The sequence below is a fragment of the Halichoerus grypus genome, chromosome 2, assembly GCF_964656455.1.
Source record: "Halichoerus grypus chromosome 2, mHalGry1.hap1.1, whole genome shotgun sequence".
Taxonomy (NCBI): domain Eukaryota; kingdom Metazoa; phylum Chordata; class Mammalia; order Carnivora; family Phocidae; genus Halichoerus; species Halichoerus grypus.
The window spans coordinates 30,723,067-30,748,559 of record NC_135713.1 but is presented as its reverse complement, the minus strand read 5'-3'; the positions used below and the strand labels follow the sequence as shown (position 1 = coordinate 30,748,559).

Sequence of the window (25,493 nt, the reverse complement as noted above, 5' to 3'; positions counted from 1 at the left end):
GTCACCATTAGAGAGATTTTTTGGTCTAAGCAAGATAAAAATAAAGAATAATAATTCACTTATTCTGAATCAGGAGCTACAATAATCTGTTTTTTTTCAATGGTCCCATCGGTGACCCATAAAGTTTACTTTATTCAGTTTTCACAAAGTCCTTTATCACTGTGGTCACTCGCAACGGTTTCCAAAACACATATACTTTTAAATAAATGTAGTTAATATTTCTTTTATTTTTAATAATGTTGTAAAACAGTCCCTACTCATTGCAGCCTGAAGCGATCCTGCTCTCCCATGAATACTAAATATTTTAAAGTCTGGACTATTTGACTGGCATTTCTTTTACATGTGACCACATTATCCTATTTCTTTTTTTTTTTTGTACCTTTAAGGCCAGCATAGAATCATTTTCCCACAAATTTCAGGGAACGTGTTGGATTATTGATTTTTCCCCCTCATGCCAGGTTTTTACCTTCTTTAAGCACATTTTTTGAAGGGAAGATGATCATCTTTCTAAAGGTTATTACAAATGTTCCACTTTCTTAAAAAAGAATACTCCAAAGATAAGGTGACCTTTGTCATTGCTGATGTAAGAAGGGTTGTTGACATCTTACTTTATTTGGTTTTTAGTTCTCAGGTCTGTGTCATACAGTTTTCCTGTCTTCGTCACTGTGACCAGCCTCTTAGCTTCTCTCTAGGGGTAGGAATGGCTGTGAGTGACACAAGATGGTCAGGGCCAGGACCTTGCCCATGACTGATCTTGAAGCTACATTTGGAGAGTAAATACACTGTTTTCTCTATTTACAACCCTGGAAATAGATGGGTTTCTGTAGTCAGTATTTTGGATTTTACAAAGATGATGTGTTGCTTACCCCATGTATTACTTACACCCCCAGGGGAGTTGGGAGCAGCATCTCATAACCAAGCACATTAATATTTCTGTAGCAAAACTAACTGATCTTCACACAAAGTGGGAGAAATGAAGACTCAAATAAATTTTTATCAGTTCCAATCAGAATAATGCCTCCAAATCGGTCTTGGCATCAAGTTGATAAAAAGCAGACAGGGATTGTGGGCCTGGATGGTGAGTTGGTGTCAGCTGAGGAGGAGTGCTGATGGAGTTGGCTGGGGGCTTGCTGAAGTCCCCACGTTACTTCCTTAGTGCTCCAGCTGCTGGTGCTCCCCTCACTCTCATCTGGGATGGTCTTGGGAAATAGCCAAATATGTTTCTACCATACGTAAAAGAACATGAACTTATTCAATGGAAATCTCTATTTTGACTTCTTAGAAAGAATTTCTTCCTACACCTTTTAATATCCAATGGAATAGTTTACCTCCTTTTTTGTGTATTTTATTATAGGAACTGAAGGCAAAGAATACAGTGGTCTACAGTCCAGTATATGCATTTTATACTTCCTTACAGCCTCTTATACTAATACTCTACTCAATATATGTGTATATATGATGCTCAACAAATTTTTATTGGATGAATTAATTTTTTATTTTTATTTATTTTTTTTTTAAATATTTTATTTATTTATTTGAGACAGAGAGAATGAGAGAGACAGAGCACATGAGAGGGGGGAGGGTCAGAGGGAGAAGCAGGCTCCCCGCCGAGCAGGGAGCCCGATGCGGGACTCGATCCAGGGACTCCAGGATCATGACCTGAGCCGAAGGCAGTCGCTTAACCAACTGAGCCACCCAGGCGCCCTAGATGAATTAATTTTTTAAATCCTGTCTTAGTTACTCATCAACAGTAATTTACTGTCTTTTATGTTTTGAAAGAATTCTACCGAACTATCAGTGTATGAGGAATATTTCGTACTAATGACATCTGACTCTGACACATTCACCCTCCCTCAGTGCCTCTTCTCTCAAGAGTGGCTCTGGTTCTCTGGCTCCCCAGGACATAGTACATAGGTTGGAATCCCAGCTCCACTCCTAAGCAGCAGTGAGATCTCGGGTAAATTATTCTTCCTCATCCTGCCTCAGTTCCCTCATCTGTAAAATAGAAATACTGATGCCTATCTCGTAAAGATAAATGAGTCTAAAACACCCGGGAAGTTATCGGCACATAGCAAACGCTCAATAAATATTTGCTATGATTCTTTTTTTAAAGAATATAATTAGTAAAAGACTTTGTTACGATTCAATGCATAATTAGCATTCACATTACAGGTCAAGGTCTACTGGCTATTTAATAAATCAGAAGTAATACTGAACCACTGAAGCCTGCAATTATGGGGAAGAAAACAGGGATGGTGTCATGTACAAATCAGTTCCTTTTCCCTTGTCTTTCTTTGGTCCTCTCCACTTTTGTTCTGGAAAGTAACAATTGGTAAATCAGGTTTCAGGTTTTTATTACCATTTTCTTTAAACCTGGGTCACCATGAATATGTAAGATTTAAGAGATCAACAAAGAATTGTAAAATGCACCTGGATTCTAGTTGTCCTTTCCCCCCAATCCTTCCCAAATCCTGGGTGACTTTTATATCCTGTGGACCCTGCCAATAACTTTTTGTTGCCTCTTAACCTCTTGTGTCTGTTCTGCTAGAGCCACTCACATCTGGAACCACATCCTTAGCTGTGTTCACCAGAACTGTGCTGCATGTGGATTCCAAACACTGGGGAATCCAACATTTAACCCTTTGCCTCACTGCAACTGGCCCATCTCTCAGCTCTCACTCTCACTTGTGACCACAAACCTACTCTTGGACCCCATCGAGATCCAGTTCTTTGGCACTGGCTTTCCTCCCATTCCATCTTGCTCCTCTGGTTTTCAATTCCTTCCTAGAATCAGTCCAGATCCATTTTGACCACTCTTGATAATATTATCAATGCCCTTGACTTCTATTCCTTCTATAATCCAGAAACACTCCAACTTTTGATGAACCCTATTAGTTTTCTGCCCCTCTTGTAAACTTGTACTGCTTAGAGAAATTCATAATGATATAAGAACTCTTGGCATTATACCCTCACCCAGGGCCTCCACACAGCTCAGCTGGTCCACACACCTCCCCCCAGGCTGCACTCCTCCCCAGTCCACACAGGGGTGGTTTAAAATTTCCAGCATCCCCCTCAAGCTCCTCATCTGACCATTCTGGCCTTGAGTTCGGTAGATGGCATTAGCTTCAACTTGACAGAGAATACCAAAGCCTAGAAAAGAATTTTCTAGTTTTTTCTTCAAGGTTGTCCTTGTGTACAAACTTACTTCTCACTCAGTCCACCCTTAACATCCTTCTATTCTGTCTCAGTAGAAAGTGTGTCTTTCCATATGTTGGATTCCATGTCAAGTGCCTTGTTAATTATCTTCTTAAGCCTTCTGTCAACCCCTCTCTCATCTTCCACCCTGCCCTTAATATATAACTAAATACTTCAAGACTCTCATTAAAAAAAAACACAAACACAAGAAGGAAACACCCATCTCCACATACTCTTCTTATCTACATTTGCTGTCTCAATTTTTGCATTTCCCATTAACTCCCTAACTATATTAGTTCACTAGGGCTGCCATAACAAAGTATCACAGACTGGATGGTTCAAACAACAGAAATTTATTTTCTCACAATTTGAAAGGCTACAAGTCTGAGATCAGGTTTCTTCTAAGGCCTCTCTCCTTGGCTTGTAGATGACATTTTTCCTGTATCTCCCCAGCCTCTTCCCTCTGTTTGAGTTCTAACCTCCTCTTTTTATAAAGGCACCAGTAATATTGGGTTAGAGCCCATTTTAATGACCTCATTTTAATTTAATTAACTCTCTAATATTTGTATCTCCAAACACAATCACATTCTGAGGTACAAGGGCTTCGGACTTACACACATGAATTTGGGGGGAACATAGTACAGCCCACAACTCCAAATCTCTATTACCTTCTTGCGCAAACTGCTTTTGCCAAAGTCCATCTTGAAGTTTCTTTTGAGCTCCCTTTACTTAGGACAGCCCCTAAATATAGGTCTTACCAGAGTTCCTACTTCACCTTGTTTCACTAGTCTCTGTCTACATATTCTCCTTGGGTTGATTTCATTCCCTCCTATGGCTTCAATTTTCACCTCTAACGTGATGGCTTACAAATACTATATTACCAGCCCATGTCTCCCTCTGAACTGGATACCTATATAGCTAGTTGTGTGCAGTCATCACACAGTTAACATACCCAAAGCTGATATCCACTCTTAACACCCAGTTCCCTGATTCTTGCTTTTGATTTCTTCACTTATTTTTTTTTTAAAGATTTTATTTATTTATTTATTTATTTGAGAGAGAGAGAGAGAGAGAGAAACAGCATGAGAGCGGAGAGGGTCAGAGGGAGAAGCAGGCTCCCCGCTGAGCCGGGAGCCCGATGTGGGACTCGATCCCAGGACTTCGGGACCATGACCTGAGCCGAAGGCAGTCGCTTAACCAACTGAGCCACCCAGGCGCCCTGATTTCTTCACTTAAATGGATACAATGAAACAATGAAATAATATCTTCCTAATCACCAAATTCAAAATCTGGGAATCATCCTAAAGACTTCCTCTACAGACGCATCTCCCTCAAAGTCTACAGTATCCAATCAATCTCCAAGTTCCATCATTTCACAATGTCTCCTAAATTTGTCTCCTCTTCTCCATTCTCACTGCCATGGCCACGGCCTTAGGCACCTGTCATTTCTCAGCTAGGCTGCTGTGTCTTCTTATCAGCTTAGGACCTCTAGTTTTGCTCAGTTTCAATTCATTCCACACACATCAGTATGAAGATAAATGATAAATCTGATCTTATCACTTAGCTGCTTAAATTTAGTGAGTGTTTCCCTGTAGCCAGCAGGATAATAATCAATCTCTGTGATAGGGAGAAAAAGGTCGTTCCTAACCTGGCTTTTGATTACCACTCCTCCCTCAGCTTTCTCCTCTGAATTCTCTGTTTTGGTTAGATGCCCCACCTGTAAATTAATGCAATAGCCTCTGCTTCCCTTTCTGTTCTAGCATTTATTTTGTTGCATCATATATACCCTAAGTCAAGTTTCTAGTTATTTTATTTACTGTGGAATCCTGAGAAACTAACCTTGTATTTTTTGCTAAAAAAAATGATCACTGAATTAATAAATAAGTGCATGCAGTATATTAACAATCTTTTCTTTACTTTTTAAAATATTTAATTATTTATTTTGGGGGGGAGAGCGAGTGGGGGGAGGGGAAGAGGGAGAGAAAGAATCCCAAGCAGACTCCCGGCTGAGTGTGGAGCTCCACGCAGGGCTCAATCTCATGACCCTGAGATCATGACCTGAGCTGAAATCAGAAGTCAGCTGCTCAACCGGTGGTGCCATCCAGGCCCCCCAACAGTCTTTTCCTTAAAAGCTCATGCTTCTAACGAAGGCAAGAGCCCATAATCAAGTAAATATTTCATTGGAATTGCCATTAAGATTGACAACAAAACAGAAAACAGAGGCTTAATAAACATTCTAACTGTACTTTCTGCTGCAACTTGAGTCCATTTAGAAGCCCTGGCAGTGTATAGATCAGGTTTATTATGCACCTGCTGATTTGTTTATTGTATATTGATGTTTCCAAGGAACAAAAGACTGGTCTATTTTGAAAGGAACTATGGTCTATGATAAACTAATATGAGTTCAAATTTGGAGTCACAGACAGGAATCAAATAATGAAGGTTCTCATATGCCATATTAAGGAATTTGGACATGATCCTGAGCATGAGAAGGCAGCCACTGAGGACAGCAACATGGTCAGAGTTTCATTTTAAATCTTTGTGTTTTATGGATATAAATTTCAAAAGGACAAGACCAGAGAGGTAATGACAGAAGGAGGCTATTTCATGGTCCAAGAAGGAAATGATGAAAGACTAAACTGTTTATATAATAGTAGAGACTGAAAGGAAGAAAGGGAATCAGCATTTTTTTTTTTTAAATCTAGCATATTTAAGAACTAAAGAGTTCACTAATGAATTGGCAACAGGGTAGCATATGGTCAATTGGTCAGTTCTGAATTAAGACTCTCTGGGCTTAAATCCTAAGTTCCTCCACTTATCATCCATGGGACATTAGGTAACTTATTTATCTTCCTGAATCTCAGTTTCTTATCATAGAGTGGAGTGGTAATAATACATACTTCATAAAATTTTGAAAAGGTTAAATGTGTTAATAAGTGCAAAGTGACAATTATTTCTCACAATTCTGGAGATGAGAACATCAGAAGTTCTGGAAGTCCAAGATCAGAGTGCTAGTCTGGTTGAGTTAGGGCCCTCTTATGGGCTACAGACTTCTTGCATCCTCATATGGTGGAAGGGGCTAGAGAGTTCTGTGGGGTCACTTTTATGACAGCACTAATCTCTTCCCAAAGGCCCCCCTCCTACCATCGAAATGGGCATTAGGATTTTAACATATGGATTTTGTGGAGGGACATAAACATTCAGACCATAGCATTCCCTGTGCAGAACAGTTCCCCACTGTATGCTACAGCTCCAGTCTGTGCTGACTGAAGAGATGGCTGGCTCCTTCTCAGACAAGAGTTACAACCTATTGCAGAGGACCTCTGGGAAGAGTTTCACCACTGAGATTAACAAACCTTCCACTGATACCTGACAATTGTCAAGTTGGCTAAGAATTCTTTTTTTCTTTTTTAATTTTATTATTATGTTATGTTAATCACCATACATTACATCATTAGTTTTTGATGTAGTGTTCCATGATTCATTGTTTGTGCATAACACCCAGTGCTCCATGCAGAACGTGCCCTCTTTAATACCCATCACCAGGCTAACCCATCCCCTCACCCCCCTCCCCTCTAGAACCCTCAGTTTGTTTTTCAGAGTCCATAGTCTTTCATGGTTCATCTCCCCCTCCAATTTCCCCCCCTTCATTCTTCCCCTCCTGCTATCTTCTTCTTATTTTTTTTTTAACATATAATGTATTATTTGTTTCAGAGGTACAGGTTTGTGATTCAACAGTCTTACACAATTCACAGTGCTCACCATAGTACATACCCTCCCCAATGTCTATCACCCAGCCACCCCATCCCTCCCACCCCCCACCACTCCAGCAACCCTCAGTTTGTTTCCTGAGATTAAGAATTCCTCATATCAGTGAGGTCATATGATACATGTCTTTCTCTGATTGACTTCTTTCGCTCAGCATAATACCCTCCAGTTCCATCCACGTCATTGCAAATGGCAAGATTTCATTCCTTTTGATGGCTGCATAATATTCCATTGTATATATAAACCACGTCTTCTTTATCCATTCATCTGTCGATGGATATCTTGGCTCTTTCCACAGTTTGGCTATTGTGGACATTGCTGCTATAAACATCGGGGTGCACGTACCCCTTTGGATCCCTCCATTTGTATCTTTGGGGTAAATACCCAGTAGTGCAATTGCTGGGTCGTAGGCTAGCTCTATTTTCAACTCTTTGAGGAACCTCCATACTGTTTTCCAGAGTGGCTGCACCAGCTTGCATTCCCACCAACAGTGTAGGAGGGTTCCCCTTTCTCCGCATCCCCGCCAACATCTGTCGTTTTCTGACTTGTTAATTTTAGCCATTCTGACTGGTGTGAGGTGGTATCTCATTGAGGTTCTGATTTGGATTTCCCTGATGCCGAGCTATGTTGAGTACTTTTTCATGTGTCTGTTGGCCATTTGGATGTCTTCTTTGGAAAAACGTCTGTTCGTGTCTTCTGCCCATTTCTTGATTGGATCATTTGTTCTTTGGGTGTTGAGTTTAAGAAGTTCTTTATAGATTTTGGATACTAGCCCTTTATCTGATATGTCATTTGCAAATATCTTCTCCCATTCTGTTGGTTGTCTTTTGGTTTTGTGGTTAAGAATTCTTTAATTGAAAGTTTAGTATTTTTAATTTTTAACTAGGTTGTTTAGTTCAGGGGTTTTTTTTTTCCCCCATGCAAACATGAAAGTGGTAAAAAAAAAAAAAAAACAGTCAAAAAGTCTGAACATCACAGAAGATTATTCAAGGAAATATAAGCCAGCTCCCACTCCAGATTTCCATTTCACAGTTCCCCTTCTCAAGGGCAAACACTTTGCTTTGTCGATTTCTCTGGTAATTTTCTGTGCACATAAAAACCTTTCTTCGCTTGCTTGCTTTCCTAGTCTTTTTTTTTTAGTTTTTTATTATTTATTTATTTATGTATGTATGTATTAACGGACAGGAGAGTGTAAAGGTTCAGAGTGCAGAGCTCGTCTTAACCTTTCTGCTTAAATTAATTAACATGCGTAAAATATTCAAAGCAGTGCTGGCCCAGAAGCCTTCAGTCAGTGTTGGCTTTATCATTTCGTTCTTCTTTTCTTTTTTTACACAAATGGAAGTATATTGTGCATCTGTTATGCAAATTGCTCTTTAATTATTAACATATTAACATTTGAAAGTTTGCTATGTTCTAAGCCCTTCATATGCATTATCTCATTGCATTATCTCCTAACAGCCTTTAGGCTATGTATGGTGAGCATCTCTTTTTCATAGACTAGGAATCAGACACAGAGAGAGATTACTGTGTCCTGTCCTCAGAGTCATGGAGTCTTTATCAGAGCCCAGCGATGTCACTTCAGTGTTTCACTCTTAACTCCTTTGCTCAAATACCTTTCAAATAAATTGCTTGATTTTTCTTTCATCTGTGTTTATTTGGGGTGTTTTTTTTTGCATGTTGTTTTTCACAGCGTTTCATCGTTCTCTTTTAGACAAAAGCCGATAAAAATTTCAGAACTGAATATTACGAAGAACAGATGGAGGCATTCAAAAGAATTGTCCAAGAGAAGACATCAAATTTTAATGCAGATATAACTTTAAAATTCACACCTACCGAAGCAATTGAAAAGTCTAAAAGCACACTTAAAGAAACTCCTGGCAAAAAAGACTTCAATCTTGCAAATGCTGAGGGTAAATTTCGATTTACATATTCCAAAAATGAAACTTACCAACTGTTCTTGTCACATTCTTCTAAAAAGGTAAGACCAAACACTTAATATAGAAGATATAATGGGATATTTTTCAAACTAACCAAACACTTAAACTTAAAAGAGTTTTAAACTCTTTTAAGTTTAAGTGTTTGGAGCAGATAGAGTTCACTGGAGAGAGAGAGAAAAAATAATACTCAACAAATCCCCAAATATGTAGCTAGGAGGTGAGGAAGAAGAATGCTAACTGAAGAAGGGGCCATGGGATCTGCAGTATATGAGGGGGCGAGATACGTGGTGGTGATAAACAGAGAACAAGCATATTAAGAATTCGGAACATACTTTTGGACTGAGATTGTGGTAATAGACTATTGAATTTATACCATCTTCAGAATGACAATGAAGAATCAGACTGAGGAATTTGGTAATTCATTGCAATGTCTTACACTTATGACTATTTACTTACTGGAAAGCGTCTCTAAAGTAGATGCCATGAAATTGTACACATTGCATATGACATTGGTCTGCTTACTTTGTAATCACACCCTTAATTTAAGGCTTTGAAAATGTGTTTGTTTTTTAATATTTAATCCACATTTAGAATTTTGTTTCATCACCTTTGAAATACAGGAAACACTTTCTGTAATCAGTATGATGCTGGTAAAATGTTCATTCTTCCTTTTCTGATAACCTGTTTAGATACCCTCTCCTCCTTTAAAAATAATAATAATTCACACTTAGTATTTATGTTATGCCTAATCATACAATTGTTTTGTATGGCTCTGTACCTTGTCTCTATATTAATATGCATACCCATCCATACAATGTAGTTGGAAAATCCTTTAAATCATACAACAAATATTTAATGTGGATTTCTTATGTGGCCAGGCACTGTTCCAGGGGCTTAGAATACATTTGTGAACCAAACTAAAAAAGATTCCTGTCCTCATGGAGCTGAAAGTTCAGCAGGGAGAGATAGACAAAATAAACGTAATAGCAAAAGAGTGAGATATATAGTATTTAGAAAGTGATAAGTGCTATGGAATAAAGCAAAAAGTAGAATAACACAAGAGAAATCAGGAGTGCTGGGCAAGTGGCAATATTAAAAAGAAAGTCCAGGGTAGACTTCATAAAGGAAATGAAATCTGAATGAAGATTTGAAGGAGAAGAAATAGCCAAATAGTCATAGTTGGGATGATGTACCTGGCAGAAGGAACTGTTAGAGACAAGTCTCTAAGGTGGGAACATATCTGCCCATTGGGCCAAGTGAACCAGGAGAACGGGTTAGAAAGTTTATCCTGATAAACCCAGATCATGAAGGGCCTCACAGCCTGTTCTGAGTTTAGCTTTTTCTCTGAGTGACATGAGAAGTCAGTAGAACTTTTTGAATAGAAGATTGGCATATGCTAGTATATTTTAAATGAGAAGAAATTATGAGAGTGAAGAGCAAAAGTAAAAAGGTTTGTTGAAAACTATTGCAGAAATCCAGGTGTGTGCAGATGGATGGAACAGGTATAGAGTCAAGCATGAGTCTAAGGTCTAAACAACTGGAAGGATGGAGTTGCTACTAACTGAGATAGAGAAAACTTTCGGTAGAGCAGGTTGAGAGAATAAAAACAATAGTTCAATTTTAGTCAGATTAAGTTTGAGATGTCTGTTAGACATTCATTTGGAGATGTTAAGTAGGAAGTTGGTGTTATAAGTCTGGAGTTTGACAAAAAGATCTGGGATTGAGCTATAAATTTGGGAGTTGTTCGTATATAGATGGTGCTTACAGTCATAGGGTTTCGTGTGACCGCCAAGAGTTAATGTAAATAGAAAAGAGAAGATCCAAGACTAAACTCAAGGAACTTCAATAGAAAGAGGTCTGGCGAAAGAGGAAGAACCAGCAGAGGACAGCAAGACGTGGCAAATCTAATGCCCTAGAACCTCACTACTCAAAGTGTGGTCCATGGATCAGCAACATTAGCATCAGCCGGAAGCTAACACCTCAGCCTCTAACCCAGACCTATTGAATTAGAATTGCATTTTAACAAGATTCTATGGGTGATTTGTCCACACTTTACAGTTTGAGAACTGCCCTAGAAGAAAAGAACCCGTATCAAGGAGAAAGGAGTAATGAACTGTGTCAAATGTGCGAATATTTCAAAGAAGAAGGACTAAGAAGTAACAGCTGCTGGCTTTAGCATTATGAAGGTCATTGGTGACCTTGACAAGAGAAGTTTTGCTGAAGTAGTGAGGAGAGCTGCATGACTGAATTAGATTTAAGAGAAAATAGAAAGAGAGGAATTGAAAACAGCCAGTATAGAAATTTTTTTAAAGGAATTTTGCTTCTAATGAAGGCAAAGAAATTGGTAGCAAATGATTAGACAAGTGAGGCCGAGAGATTTTGTTTTTATTATCTAAGATGGAAGGAACAACTTTGTATTTGGATGGAAATGATCTAAGATCTACCTCTGAAATAAGTTGAGCCAAAGAATGTTAATGTCTCTCTGACAAGTTATACCTCTTAATTTTAGCAACAATGAGGAGTCCAAATATGTTTTGTGCATCCTTGAGACTCCACTGAGCATTATTATGCAAGTCATCAGAATGCGAATTCGTTGTTGAAGACTGAATCACTGACCATCACCCGAAGCCATACAATGTGAACAGTTGTGCTTCTGAAACACAGAAAGTTTGGTGTGATGTTCATATACACCAACATATACTTTTAAAAAATAATAAAATGTTTTCAACTTCTATGCAATCAACATGTGTTAACCACTACTATAGCAAGAGAAACTTAAATGAACTGTCTACAAATCATAGGTGTCCATTGTAGTTTAGTTTTGACTGGGATAGTCTGTGGCATTGAAACACATAGTTCTTTGTCACTGCCTCAGTTTTCTCCTGGAAATTTGAGCCATCATCCCTAGGAATGCTTAACTATTCACTCATTTAGCTTACGTTTCTTAAAATGTTGTTTATCCTATCTCTGTTATAAAAAATTGAAAGGACATAGAGGAAGGAGCAGGGAGACCTGAGACCTAGGTTTGTAGTACCAATCACTGCCAAAGACTATTTTTGTGATTTGGAGCAAATAACTTGATACCTTTGGATCAGAGTTTCCTCATCTGCAAAATGAGAAGATTGGGCTGCATATAGAATGTCTACATTTCCTTCCATTGTCAACATTTTACAATCAACTTGGTGGGGTATAACTTACAAGTGATAATGCAAATAGCAAATATTTTAAGCCTGTAGTTCCATGAGTTTTGACTTTTGTATCCACCTGTGTGACCACCTTGTCAAACAAGACATAGAACATTTCCATCACCTCAAGAAAATTCCCTCATGCGCTTTCCAGTCAATCCCCTACTGCCTGAGAGGCAACCACTTTTCAGATTTCTCTGACCATAGCTTAATTTCACCTGGTCTAGAACTTCATGTAAATGAAATCATACAGTACATACTCTTTTGTGTCTGACTCTTTTCACTCAGCGTAATATTTTTGAGATGTATTTATGTTGTTGCGTGTATCGGTAGTTTGTTCCTTTTTATTGCTAACTAGTAGTACTTTTTGTGAACATACCACAATTTGTTGATCAGTTCTTCTATTTCTGGACATTTGAGTGGTTTCTAGTTTTAAGCTCTTCTGACTAACGTTGCTCTAAAAGTCTCGTACGGATCTTTTTGTGGACTATTTTGTCACTGATCGTAGGTAACTATGTAGAGGTGGAATTGTTGACCACAGGGTAGATGTGGGTTTACTTTTACAAGAAATTGTCAAGCAGTTCTCCACAGTGATTAGGCCATTGTACATTCCCACCAGCAGTGCTGAGAGTTCCGATTGCTGCCCATCTTCATCAACAGTTGGGACTAACCACATTTTGAGTTTGCCATCCTACTGGGTTAAAGTGGTCATCTAGGGTCACTGCTAAAACATTTGTTGCCTGGGGAAGTTCTAAATTTTGTGATTTTTTGTGATTTTTAAATTTTGTGATTTTTAAATTTGAAATAGTGGCGATGAAACTCATATTTTTTTTCTTCTGTTCTACAATCAAGGAAAAAGTGTTTCTGCATGTGAAAGGAATAATTCATCTGGGGAGATTTGTGATGAGAAGTCGGGATATCATGCTGACAACAACTTTCTTGGATGATATAAAAGCTCTGCCGACTACCTATGCAAAGGGGGAATATTTTGCATTTTTGGAAACCTATGGAACCCACTACAGTAGCTCTGGGTCTCTAGGAGGATTCTATGAACTAATATATGTTTTGGATAAAGCATCCATGAAAGAGAAAGGTATACCTGGAAATAGAGTTCTAACTTCTAATGTTGTTTTAGCCAATCATTATTCCTATTGCTGATCTCTTTCAATGGTTAAAGGTTTTAAAATAAAGTCCTGCTTCTTTGAGAGAACTCTCTCCCTGCCCTTTGGCATCTAAAACCCTATCAGACAGCAAATTGACTTCTACCTCAAACAAGATGACTTGGTCATGCATTATTGAGAAATGCACAAAATTGTACTGTAATTTAATATCAGTTGGTGATGCTGCTTCTAGTGACATACTATTTAAAAGGTGAAAAAAGTACAAGAGACATAATTTACATAATCTATTTCTTAATCAATAAGCTGGTCCAATTATATGTATGACAATTATCTTCCAAAGGATTCTTCAGTATTGGAAGGAAAATATTGTTCTCTATTTTCTTTTAGGGAGGAGGAAGAAAGTAATATTAAGATTGTATAAGTCTGGTGTCTTAAAGCAAGGGTAGAAAAATCAGTTTTACCTCATCTTATGACAAGTCTAATCATAGGGTGGTAGCTGAATTGGGTCCATGTTGAGTAGATTTCTGACCACACTTGGAATGTGGAAAGAAGGTCATGGTGGATCATCAATGTCTGCCACACGTACAGGAAAAGCCTATGTACTACATGGTTACCATACTGGCCTAACAGCTTTATCTAAGCCTTTTAAGAATAAAGTAGATGCAAAGTGACTGTGTTAATCAGTTTTAATTATTTACTTTGTGAGTCATTATTTCTAGTTATAATATTCCTTAAAGAGGAGATAGGCGCCAACATATCTCCTTTCTCTGCCCTCAGCGTTCTTCAGTGTGTCTCTTAGGGAGGGAAGTGTTGGCAAAAACCTTTTCTATAGCTCCTTCCCTGTAGCTTCTATCTGTGTCAAGTGAAGAATGGGATATGGCTATAAACTTGAAGTCTGACATTGCCCCCATAGTTGGTAAGCACTTTATAGACAAAACAAATATGACCTGGCCAGAACAAATTGCTCTTGATGCCTCAGTCTTGAGCCGGGAGAAACACTGCCAGGGGAAGTGGAATATGAGGTTATTTGGCTTATACTGCCCTACAGGGCCATATATAGAATGATGAAGTCTCATGAGTCCTGCCTGGTAGGCTATTTTGATAGATATCATATGGGCGAGGGGCACACGAGGACTATGTCTTGAGTAACCTGAAAATCAGAAGAGAAAGGCTCAACAAGGATGATCAAAACACAAGGAACACTTCAGGCTAAGAGTTGCTCTGGTGAAAAAGCTCCATGGGCTAAAATTTTTAATCTTGGATAACTCAGACCTACCCACTTAAATTTACTTAGCATCTGGCCTTAGTAGACAAGGATCATTAGGTCAGTTCTGGTGTCTTTGAGAGGGAAGTCATCTTTCTCACTTCTTCATTGGCAATACCTGAAGATCAAGCCATGTCCTCCACCTAGATTTGGGATGTCCAGGCCCTTTCTGAACGTGAAAGGTCCACAGCGGAGGTAGAGAAGCTAAGTTCATTGGGATCACTTAGGTATTTTCATCCCCATCTTCAGAATCAAAGTCTTTATGCTTCTTAGGTTACGGTTGGAAATCTAGTATTCTGGATTTCTAGCATGGTCTTCCATTTTTATCCTCCCTCTCCCTTTCTCATGGGGAAAGCCACCTGATATTTCTCAAGTTCTCACTAGTTGTGGGTACACAAAAAATATTTGTTGAATAAATGAATGCCTGAATACCCCAGATCCCTACTTCTAAATTCCACCATGAAACCCTGGGTTTAACTTAACTTCTCCCTTTCCTTTTTCATAAAGCATTTTGGCATGTGTGTGTGTATGATCTGAAAGATAAATAAGAGCAAAAACCGACACAGTCAATGAACTGAGGCAGTTTACCCTTAAAATAAAATTATTATTCTCTCTTCTAAATAGATAATAAATTCTATGCTTGAATTAAATATTAGGATTTTTCTTCCTAGTAACTGTGGCATCCACACACCACAGTGAGTCAGCTTCCAAGACTGCTATCTACTAAGTAGCATTCATAGGACCAAAACAAAATTGTCATCTATATAAGCCATCTGCTCAAAGCAATAACTATCTACCTTAATAATGAACAGAGTCTTCCAAAGAGGATCAAGAGATGTTGATGCATCCCACGACCAAATTATGAAGTCAATACAGAGAAGTGCTTAACAACCAGACAACTCTGGTTCAAGTACTAACTTGGCTAATTGCTGAATTCCACTGGCAGATTACTTATCTGCTCTGCCATTCCATATCCTTATCTGTAAAATGAGGACAATAATAGAACCTACCTCAAAAGACCAATGTGAGGATTAAATTAATTAATGCATACAAAATGCTTAGAACGATGTTGTGGATATGATAAGTATTCAATATATGTTAGATGTCAATGTCTCCCTGCCATGTTATTAGAGGTAAAGGACTTTACTATAACTGCCCTATTCTGACTTATGTCCCTTTCAAACAAGGAGCAAATTTATATGTCCTTTGGTATTAAGTTGACAAGCAAATTCAAAAGGAGGCCACTAGATTCTAATATAAGGACAAATCAGGGCAGATATGACCTTGCATTTGAGCTCAGTAATAATGTCTAGGAATCCCAGTAAGTACATTTCTTACAAAATAGCAAAACTGGAATTTATTTGTGATGTTGATAAACGTTATTTAACAATTTTCAACTAAATACATTAAACAGGTGTTGAACTAAGGGATGTACAGAGATGCCTTGGGTTTAATCTGGATGTTTCTCTGAAAGCTGGAGTTGAAGTCAAGGGAGAAATTAATAAAGCAGATTGCTTAAAGAGGGGTGAAGGTGAAACTGGTAAGTATAACCTAACTCACTCCTTAAAAAAAAGGAGGGGCGTTGTCAATGAGCAGTGCTCTGTCACTGTAAACTCTCCTTATTGTCTATCTTCTTTATTTAAAAAAAAACTTAGAATGCTTCAAAATTGTTTTATCTTTATAGTGGTTTCCAAACCATTATAAACACAAGTAACCCATGGACATGTATTCATTGGAATCACCATTGTACAGGTCACACAGCATGCAGCTCTGGGAAAGGCTTTTATGCTATGGTCATTGTAGATTTCATATTTATCATGGCAATGGTAGAAGGCCAATGGTAGAGAAATGTCTTCAAGAAAGATCTCCTTTTTTCTCCCCAATTTTAACACAGCTTCCGAATAGGCTAGTGGCAGGACCCTGTGTGACCTTTAAGAAAGGAGAAGACCAAAACCATTCCACTAACTCAGCCTTCCACCTGACTCAAAACCCCCAATCCACCTTCATCTAATGAGTCAAAAGGTACAAACTTCCAGTTATGAGATAAATACTGGGGATGTAATATACCACAAGATGACTAGTTAACAGTACAATGTGATATGTTTGAAAGTAATTAAGAGAGTAGATACTAAAATTTTTCATCCCAGGAAAAAATAAAGTTTTTGTAAACTCTATGAGGTGATGCGTGTTAACTAAACTTATTGTGGTAATCATTTTGCAATATATGTGTATGTCAAGTCATTAAGCTGTACACCTTAAACTTTTACAGTGTGTCAATATATCTCAATAAAACTGGGGGGAAAAGAAATCCCAATTCATCCTTAACATTCAATCAGTGCATAACCTTTTTAAGAATATAAATATCTTTGGTAAAAATGTTGCTTGTGTTGGTAATATTTAGCAGATTTACAAGCATGAGGTAGTTCTGGAGTTCTCAATTTTTACTCTAATCTAATCTGAGAGTATTTTCAGACATACAAATGGTTGAGGCTCACCTCTAAAGAATCAAATGATAGTGGGGAGGCAGAGAGAAGAAAGCCTGATATTTTTAAAAGCATACCAACCGCTAACGTGTGGCCATGATTGGAAACCATTGATGAAGTGCAAAGAAAACTGAACTTGCCATAAAATGTCCTAATTTCAATATTTACCCCTTCAGCTAGTCTTGGGCTAGTCACTCCACCTGTCTGAGTCTCAGTTTTCTCATTTATAAAAATGAAAAATGATAAACAAAAACTCCTTAAAATTCCTTTCCAGTTTGAAAAATTTACAACTCTGTAAGATTCACAAATTTTGTTAACGGTGGTTTAGTCTGGAGAGATTGAAGGAGAGAGATAAGTAGGAATGTGGGATGGAAAGAATTTTGCTTTTCACCTGATTCTTTTTTATATGCTTTGATTTTTCATAATATTAAAATAGTTTAAAACAAACCTATATAAAATGTAATTATGAAGGTAAGTCTGAAACAAAAAATGTATAGTGTAGCCCAAAGTCATGTGTGCATGTGCATAAGTGATGAACTTGGAATCATCAATGTATCTCAATTGTCATATTGTTTTTATTTTTTTAAGACAATTAAAGTCTTCCATTGGCTACCCATAAAAATTGGTCTTGGAGATTTGGGGTAAAAAAAATTACATAAATAAAATTCAATAAATATACTAGATGATACTTTATGAAAGGGTTCAATAAATATTAATCAAATGTCACAGAACTATAAATGCTTCACTTATATCCTCTTTCTCTTCTCAGTAAACATCACTCGTGATGGTGTCATAGATGACGTTATTTCACTCATAAGAGGAGGGACCCAAAAATATGCATATGAACTGAAAGAGAAGCTTCTCAAAGGAGCCAAGACGGTTGATATGACTGACTTTGTAAATTGGGCCACTTCCTTAAATGATGCTCCAGTGCTCATAAGCCAAAAAGTAAGGAATGTTTATTTTCAAATAGGAGATTTTTACATTTTCTTATTCAATGTAACTGTGGGTTCAGATGAAGTTAATTTCATCTGAAAGAGATGTGAGCATTCCAACGCACCGCTATCTCATCCCCAGAAAGAAGCAGGACAGAGAGGAGAGGCATGACCTGTGGCCTCACACCAACCCAGGCTGAGTTCTGATCTCTGTCCTCTAAACGTGTAAAGTTCTCTGACCTCTGCAACCCTACACTCTCCAGGGCTTCATGTTTATTGTGAGGATTCGGTAGCATTGTTTGCATAGAGCCTCTTGCACAGACTGGCACAAAATTGGTGCCCAAGAATTGTCAGTTCTCTTCCATCTGCCCCTGGTTGTCCCTTGCTTTCAAGGGGCATCATAGCACCACTTCCAACACAGGAGAATCATGAAGGGCCTTCATGAAAGGGAAGTTCATAAGGTCTCAGAAAATAAGACCAAGGGTGAGCAGTTCTTAGGGTCCAGAAATTCTTTCTTTTTTGTATCTTGATTATAGTCTTCAGTTTATAAACCCATTAGTCCTTATTTCCAGGAGAAACAAACTGCATTGTAATTGTAAAGATATAAATGCTAGTCTCATTTAGCCCCATCACTCTCTCCCCAAACTTACCAGAAAGGGTATGTGTTTTCCTTTATTCCTTATTTGTTTTCCTACTTCCTTTTATAGGTTTCAATTTTCCGTGTAGGTTTCACAATTCTCCCTTGGGTCAGATTTATCTTTGATGACCTTCTACTTCAGTTTGATTAACTTGAGTTACAGTCATTGGGGATTTTGATAGGACTATCCAAGTTTGAACAGTCCTATCAAAAGTCCTATCATAGTTTGATAGGACTATCCAATAAAGGCTATTGGAAATTTTTATTCATTCACCCCCTTTTGTTGTCTTTAAAGAGTGAGTGAAGCTACCAAAACCATCACATTTATATGAGGGCAGAACTAAGAAACTGGAAAATTGTCATCTACTTTCCCTTTAAGTCATAGAAATCTAGCCATTTATAGATGTGCTAACATATCTATGAAACTTCAAAGATTTTGTCCCAAAAGTAGGACAAACAGGGAAAAAAAGTTGGCCAAATTAGCGTGTCTATATAATTCAAGTCTTTTTTTTTTTAAGATTTTATTTATTTATTTGAGAGAGAGAGAGAGAAAGCATGAGCAGGGGGAGTGGCAGAAGGAGAAGTAGGCTCCACTGAGCAGGGAGTCTGATGTGGGGCTCCATCCCAGGACTCTGGGATCATGACCTGAGCCAAAGGCAGATGCTTAACCGACTGAGCCACCCGGGTACCCACCCCCAAAAAGGGTACCCTTTTATTTTATTATGTTTAAACCACATTTAAATTCATTATTTTGAACTCAGTAAAAATAAATCTATGTCAGAAAATCTTAAATAAAAAAGAATTCATTTAGAAAGATGTTTATATCCACATGGATACTTAAACTGGCTTGTCTTCTCATCCCGACAAAGGAAGTTCAGCTGTCCTTGTAGAGATCCAAGATTGTTCTCTGAGAAGGTCTTAATCATCATCTACCATAATCTAGAGCCAATTTAAAAAATCTCAAGTAAATAAAACATCTGCCTAAGATTTACTACTAGATTTGCCAGAACTATTCAAAGACTTTCATCAACTCTGTTTGGACAGTCCCACTGGCTGGATGCAAAATATAGTTTATCTTATCTTCAAGGGCAACTATTGATCTCCAGACTTTTAGATTACTAGGCAGTCCATCTAAACTACCTGTATAAGTTTCTTTCTTTACATATTGGAAGCCTGGGCTTTTCATATGAATGTTCTACCTAAGAAAATGACAACTACAGTGAGTCACCCAGGGACCACTTTTAAAAATGTATCTTCTTATAGAAGTGCAGAAAATAGTAAAATACTATGTGTTTTATTGACTTTGTGTGACTTTTAAATCCCTAAAGAATATGACATATAGTCTGGTTTGACCTTAAAATAGATTGCAACTTATTTTGATTTTATAAATCCAGTAGAAGTGTTTTTCTGGTTTAGAAGCTATTCCATGAGGTAATTAAACAATCTATAATCACTAATTAATTCTTTGGTAAGTTGAAGCATTCTCTTATCTATGGATGACATGTTCAAACACCAGGGATGGTCTTAATATTAAAATAGTTGACCCTTCTATTTAATTATTTAAAGAATTGGTGAAACCTCTCCCCACCTACACGCAACTATTAACTGGTTTATGTTTAATCCTCTGAGCAAATTAAATCAATTATCTAGGTATTTATGTTACAAATAGCTTATCTTGGAGAAAACACTAGGAAGTTATATTACTCTAAAGAATTTTACAGAGATTTTCTAAGTAAAACAGTTATTATATACAACATAACACAACATAACATAGCATAACATAATTTTCCATGCCAAAGTAACTAAGAAAAAATAAAATAAAATAAAAACTATGAAAAATAAAAATAAAAATGACCTTGTGGCTCTGATCCTTGCTTCGCCTGCATGCTTTAGCAGACCCCAAACCTCTTCTTGAGGAATGTGTTAACCCAGCCCAAGAATTTTTCCTCCACCCTTCTTCATGCAGAGATAGGGCCTCTCCTTCAGTATTAACTTTTGTCAGAGCTTCAGTTTTCATGAAAGTATATTAATTCTATTTCCAGCTTGCCTGAATGTTAACACAACATTTCTACATTTCAGCTCAACAGACTAGCTGAACTTGGTTTCTTCTTAAGCTTACTGCTACAAACTAGTTATAAAAACGTCAGCTGAGGAAATTACATTTATTAATGATGGCCTGAGATATCTAAAGTATATTATTTCCTCTAGAGCAAAGCAGCAGAGATCAGCATAGCTAGCGGAGAGCAAGGTGGCTTCCTGTAAAGTTCCATTTTGGCATTTTAAAAACCAAAGTTATGTAACTCACTGATTTATTTACTAGAAGGATGTTACATAATACTAATGTCTCCTTTATGAGAACTCATGGGAGATACTACTCTTTAATCTCAGTTTTAAGGATCATTTTGTTTCTCTTGGGAATCATGTAAATATTTCTTACAGGCATGTGACCATTACAATCAGTTGTCTTACTCACTGCACTAGAAAATATACCCAAATTTGTGACCCAACTCATGCCAGTGGGGGGGTCCTCCTGGCATGAATTTTGTGTTGCTTTTTGCCTTCATCTTGCCTTTTCCATCCTCCGTTCTCCCTTTCTCATTTCCCTCAACCAACTTTATGTACCTACGTGTCAAGCTATATTAAGCTCTTTCTGGATCAACTTGAGTCATAATGAACTATTTACCTACCATTTTTGTTATATTGTGCAACTCTTAGCAGTGATGCACCAGATGTTAAAGAGCATAAGTATTTTAAAGAGCTGGAGTACCAGTGCTCTGTGCTGTAGCCATTACAGTTATAAAGACATGGCAAAAATCATTCTGAACTCTCTTGTATAGGGATGAAAATAACACTCCTTCTATCAACAAACTGGATTTGGCACATAGTTTAATTAGTTTGGAAGCCTGTGAGAAACCTCAATGTACTTCATATTAAATTATATTTCCATTTATTTGTATGTTGGCAAGTTTCGTGACAGATTACATCCACTGAAAATATATCTACAAATGGTAGAAAGAGTTAGCTAGGATAGGAGAAAAATTAGAACTGTTTTCTTAAGTAGCAAAGAGCTAAAGTTCATCAGAAAAAGATGTGGCTCTTCAGGAACACTTCCCGAAGTACATTTTAATTGTTCTTTGTCTTCTTGTGGGACTTTTGCCTCCAGGGTTTGAGGCTCCTCTCAGACCACGGTCACTGAACGACCTTCGTCTTTATCTCTTGGAACACTGTTTATGCATTTCATCCACACTGTAGTTTCTCCATGACCCTCTATTCCTGTATCTTAGATTATCTGGCCTTGACTTTCTTTTGAAGGGTAAAACAAGATGAACTTCTTTTCCTAAAAATCAAAATAACTCCATCACATGCTTATGTCGTTCGTGCCAATGTGGCAACGTGGGTAAGAGGCTACTTTCTTCCAAATAAATAGGACATCGTTGAAATCTAAATCTTATATACTAACTCATAAAACAGTGTGTGCTGGTGAACATTTGTGTGGACTGTGGAAGGTCTTGGTATATTTTGGATATGAACCTATTCTCACTTAAAAGTATTATAAATGTTTTCTTTCACCTGAGGATTTTCACCCTTTATGATACTTTTTTTATAACAGATGTTCTCTCGTTCAGTTTTAATTTTGAAATAATTTTAGACTTACTGTAAAATTGCATAAATAGTGCAGACAGTAAAACTACAAAAATTGAACAGAGTTCACATACACCCTATAAACCAGCAGCCCCGAATGTTAACAACTTACATAACCATCATACAATTGATCAAAATCAGAAAAGTAACATTGTCTAACCCACAGACCTTATTTAATTTTCACCAGTTTTTCCCCTAATATCCTTTTTCTGTTCCAAGATCCAATCAAAATCCCACAATGCAATTAGTTCTCATGTCCCCTTAGTTTCCTCCATCCTGGGACAGTTTCTCAGACTTTTCTCGTCTTTCATGACCTTGACATGTTTTGATAGGTTTTGGTCATCTATTATGTCAAATGTCTCTCAATTTAGGCTTAGAGAAGACCAAAGTTATGCATTTTGGCGAGAATGCCACGGAAGTGATGTGTCCTTTTCAGTACGTCATGTCAGGAATTATAATGTTGATTTTTTTTTTATTTTGATGTATTCAAATATGTATTTCTTTCCATTATAGTTAGTACTGTTGTGTCTTATTTAAAATCTTTCCTTACTTCAAGATTTATTGTTTTGCTTTTACTTTTTGATCTATAATCAATCTAGATTTTTTTTTATGAGTGATAGAAGTTTCAAGGTCATCTTTTAAAAAAATCTCCTATGAATATCTCATTGTTCTAGAACAATTTATATTATTAATTGTATCTATTAAAGTCAAATATCAGTCTACTTTCAAAGTACTATGGCTGTTTACTGAGATGATTTGAAGATTTGGGGCTCCTGGCTAGCTCAGTTGGTAGAGCATGCACACTTGATCTCTGGGTTGTGGGTTTGAACCCCATGTTGGGTGGAGAGATGATTTAAAAATAAAATCTTAAGAAAAAAGTGATTTTAAGATTTACTCCATTGCCTTTGTTTTTTGGCAATTTTACTCTGCTAGGCCTAGGTGTGAAATGAAAAAATTGTAACCTCGCTTCTCATTCCCAGGGTACCTTCTTGTCTTTCACAAGCTTGTTTTATTCTCAGCCACTAGTTCTTCAAATACTGCTTCTTAAATATTCTCTCCTTCTGGGACTCAAATTATATGGATCTTTCACTTTCTCACTCTGTCTTTTATGTTTTCCTACCCTCTTTTTGTATTTCCCAATCCTTATCTCTTTATGGTTCCTTGTCAGCGGAACCTATATTCCAGTTCATTAACTGCTTCGTTGTATCACAGCTGCTATGTAACCAGTCCACTAACTGGAATATTATAATATCAAGGTATAATAGTTCTATTTGTTTATTTTTTCCAAATCTTCTGTTTTAAAAGATAATTTCCAGTTTCCTGCTAAAATTGTTGATCTCTTCTTTTATCCCCCTGCTCATGTAAACACAGTTCTTTAAAAGTCTGGTCAATCAAATCGTGGCATCCTCCCAGCTCTGCTTCTAGTTTCTAGCATTCCTACTGGTTCTCATTCATGCTGCCTTGTTTCCCTGTGTACCTACTTATTTTTATTGGGGGCTGGATACTATACTTTAAAAATTGTTCTAGGAATAGCTTGAGGCCTGGGATGATTTTATTTTCCTCCAAAGAAAATATGTATTTATATCTGGAATGTTTCTGGGGTTACAATGATTCAAGATTGTTGGGGGCTTTTTCTAACTTATTTTTATTTTTTAAGTAGGCTCCAGGCCCAGCGTGGAGCCCAATGAGGGGCTTGAACTCACAACCCTGAGATCAAGACCTGAGCCCAAATCAAGAGTCAGATGCTTAACCGACTGAGCCACCCAGGCACCCCCAAGATTATTCTAATGCAAACCAGACTGCAGTCTTTGCCAGAGCTACCCCACTTCCAATTCCCTCTTACTTCTGGGGCTGTAGTCTTTTGCGTCCCAACCCAAAGCATGGCTTGTTTTCCTTTGCTGTCCCTGAATACCAACCTTCTTTCCCCAGCCCAGTAATTTGTGCTCCTTTACCTCAGCCCCTCTGCTGCTTGTTCCCAAATTAGGAAATGTGTCAAGGGGACTGTGGCCCAAAAACACTAGGCTCACCTCACTGCACTTCCACTGCCTCCCAGATCTTAGCCTAATAAGTATTACCTTGTTAGTTCTCCAGGGCCTTCAAGCAGATTTTTTTTTTAAAGATTTTATTTATTTATTTGACAGAGAGAGACATAGCAAGAGAGGGAACACAAGCAAGGGGAGTGGGAGAGGGAGAAGCAGGCTTCCCGCTGAGCAGGGAGCCCGATGCGGGGCTCGATCCCAGGACCCTGGGATCATGACCTGAGCCAAAGGCAGACGCTTAACGATTGAGCCACCCAGGTTCCCCTTCAAGCAGATTTTTAATTTTGGTTTATTTGTTCAGCTTTTGTCATTGTCCTCAGAGGAAAAAAAAATCAGTTGACATTGTTTAATCCATCATTACTCTTAAGCAGGAATTTGTGGTATATTTTTTTTATCTCCTCTTTCTTGAGTCTTTGGATTCCAATTTCTTTTAAATTTTGTGGCCTCCTGTTTCAAAGTGCTCTGCCGCTCAAGGGTCTCAATTCCTAATGACCTATTTACTCAAATAGCTCTTATATAGACATATGATACACACTTTCAATATATGTTATGGTTTATACACCATAAGAACTTTTTGAATTCTCTATGACTGGAATATTCTTCTTTCTGGCCCTCAAATCTCAATTTAAGGGTCATTTTCTCAGGGAAGCCTTTCCAAGCTTCCCTGCATCAGTTGTAACAACTATGTATCTTACTCCAGGAATTTAAGCGTGCAGAATAAATCATTTTACTTCATTTTCTTTAAGTCTAAGTTTGACATTGAGATACCTTCATACTGCTAGAAAATTCATCCTTTATTCATGTGTCAGATGGGTTTCAGGCAGATCTTTCCTTGTTGCCCAACTTAATACAAGAACGTCTGTTGGGAATTGGGAATATGATATGTATAAACACTTAGTCCATGGTGGTGGTAACCTCATTGTTCAAACTCACATGTTCGCTGGATCCGTGGTCCTTGATATGGACCTTGATATGGACCTAGCTTCCCTAGGGGCACGCCACAGATCCTGCTACTTCCTAAAATAGCTGCCAGAGATCTAGTTATGGTTTCTTGCTACTTAAGGGACGTACTAATTCTGGAAGAAACTCCTCCCTCAGTGGCATTCTTCTTACACTTCTTCTCCCTGCAAAACTTTCTCAGTGAGTTCAGGCTTTTTTGGGGGGGTGTGGGGGAGAAGGTCAGTAAAGAATTTGCCTTTAGGGGCTTTCTGATCTTGGTCTTGCACACAAACCCCCACTCCAGCAAGAGATATCGAGCATGTGGCTAGCTGCTGGAAGAGAAGAGGA

General features: G+C 37.8%; 1 protein-coding gene across 1 annotated transcript in view; it reads left to right on the top strand.

Moving 5' to 3' along the window:
* C9 (complement C9) overlaps nt 1–25,493 on the top strand; it is a 54,433-nt gene that overhangs the window by 22,532 nt on the left and 6,408 nt on the right. Inside the window, exons 6-9 of the mRNA XM_036111108.2 lie at nt 8,675–8,941; nt 12,938–13,178; nt 15,885–16,010; nt 17,723–17,901. Of these exons, the coding sequence (XP_035967001.2) occupies nt 8,675–8,941; nt 12,938–13,178; nt 15,885–16,010; nt 17,723–17,901 (813 nt within the window). The remainder of the gene's footprint in view (nt 1–8,674; nt 8,942–12,937; nt 13,179–15,884; nt 16,011–17,722; nt 17,902–25,493) is intronic.